The 1563-nt window shown below is 38.7% G+C and overlaps 1 protein-coding gene across 1 annotated transcript in view; it reads right to left on the reverse strand.

The window, feature by feature from the left end:
* Nucleotides 1-243: 243 nt before the first annotated feature.
* The window catches only part of LOC107290407 (ryanodine receptor 3-like), a gene marked incomplete at its 3' end in the record, with an annotated part of 194223 nt that continues 192903 nt past the window's right edge, over nucleotides 244-1563 (reverse strand). The window contains exon 61 of the mRNA XM_015819286.1: nucleotides 244-365. Coding sequence (XP_015674772.1) covers nucleotides 244-365 — 122 coding nt within the window. The remainder of the gene's footprint in view (nucleotides 366-1563) is intronic.

Consider the following 1563-nt stretch of genomic DNA (forward strand, 5'->3'; position numbering starts at 1 on the left):
TTAGTAAATGGTATTAGGTGCCATACCTGTAATTAATAATTAAAAGAAGGTGACTTTATGCCCTTGGTTATACTATAGCTGCAATAGATCTATTTATAGCCTGCATAGTTTAGTCTGTGTTCCAATTGTGGTCGTACATCAAGAAATATCTCTATGGACACATTTCTGTTATACAAGCACAACTATTTTCATTACTGATTCATTTAATGTACATTGCTGTATACATGTTTTCTTTCTACATACCTTGCTACCATTTCTTTTTCTTTATTGGAAGCATATCCACTACTACCAAGCGGCTTTGTTGGGGAAGAGAGGAAGTACAAGCAATGATTGGTGAAATACTGGTCAACTAATGGTAGCAGAACCTAAAAAAGTAAAGATGTATACAAACTGTAGATTATTACTATAAGATACCTACAGAGAGTGATAGCTATTTCTCTAGAGTCGTTGCCTATGGAGATTCTCACTCATCCAGGTCATGGTTGTCCCAAAGGTGCTTTTTCAAGAGACAATTGAACTTTCTTTGTTTTTCATTGAAGATATTTCATTTCTCATCCAAAAAGCTTCTTCAGTTCCTGACAAACTGAAGAAGCTTCTTGGATGAAAAGTGAAATGTCTTCAAAGAAAAACAAAGAAAGTTCAGTTACCTCTTCAAAAAGCACCTTTGGAACGCTAGAGTCATTGTTAGATCTGGAAAAGTCACCAGAAGCCACAAGGGTAGGTCAGATATCGAGGAGTTGATGCTAATAAAAGAATAAAGAACTGTTTTATTTACTTGTACCTGTGGCTCTTTAAGTGATAAATGCACACAAATGCACAAAAACTCAGGTTGGGTTTTTAAAATGACATTTTGTAGGTGCTCCAGCTATCCTACAACATACTATACAAAAGCAGAGCCCAATGCTGTCCACTGTAAATTATGATGATGTCAAAATGGCAACACACATGCAGTAGTGATATAATTATTACAAGGCAATGATTATGTGTTTGTGTTGGGAGATTCTGTCATGAGAATGTCATTGCACAAGTTGTTATTTGCTCTTCTATAGCTCTCCTATGGATGCTTATAATGAAACTCCCAGCAACTTATTTCTGTAACTGTTTTTAGCCTGGATGTGAATGCCCTCTAGATTATCTATTCTGTATAAACGCCTCATCCAGCCACAATTAAGAGAGCTCACCATGGGTCCATATCCGGAGGGACTGTAATTGTCAGAAAGGGCAGTCCTTATCAATGAAATTTCCCCTCTTGGAACAGCCTGTTTCCAGAAATCAGGACAATGTGCCTCTTCTAGCATTGTGGGAACCTGTAAAATCCTAGTTTTTCCAGAAGGCTCATGAAGAAAAAGTGGACTGTTCATTGTTTCTGTTGTGTTCTTTTGTATTCCCCCCCCCCTTAATCCCCTATGCGCATCCTGATCACCCATTAAGGGTGATTGCCCTTCTCCATCTGCATACAGTTTCATGCCCGTTGCTGGTTGGCTAACTAGCAACGGGGTCTTACCAGCCAATGGAATTGTGTGATTACAAGCCAGGGGAATCCCATAAAAGAGGGCTCCCCTG

Source organism: Protobothrops mucrosquamatus, unplaced genomic scaffold, assembly GCF_001527695.2.
Source record: "Protobothrops mucrosquamatus isolate PMUCROS unplaced genomic scaffold, P.Mucros_1.0 scaffold885, whole genome shotgun sequence".
In the NCBI taxonomy this organism is placed as follows: domain Eukaryota; kingdom Metazoa; phylum Chordata; class Lepidosauria; order Squamata; family Viperidae; genus Protobothrops; species Protobothrops mucrosquamatus.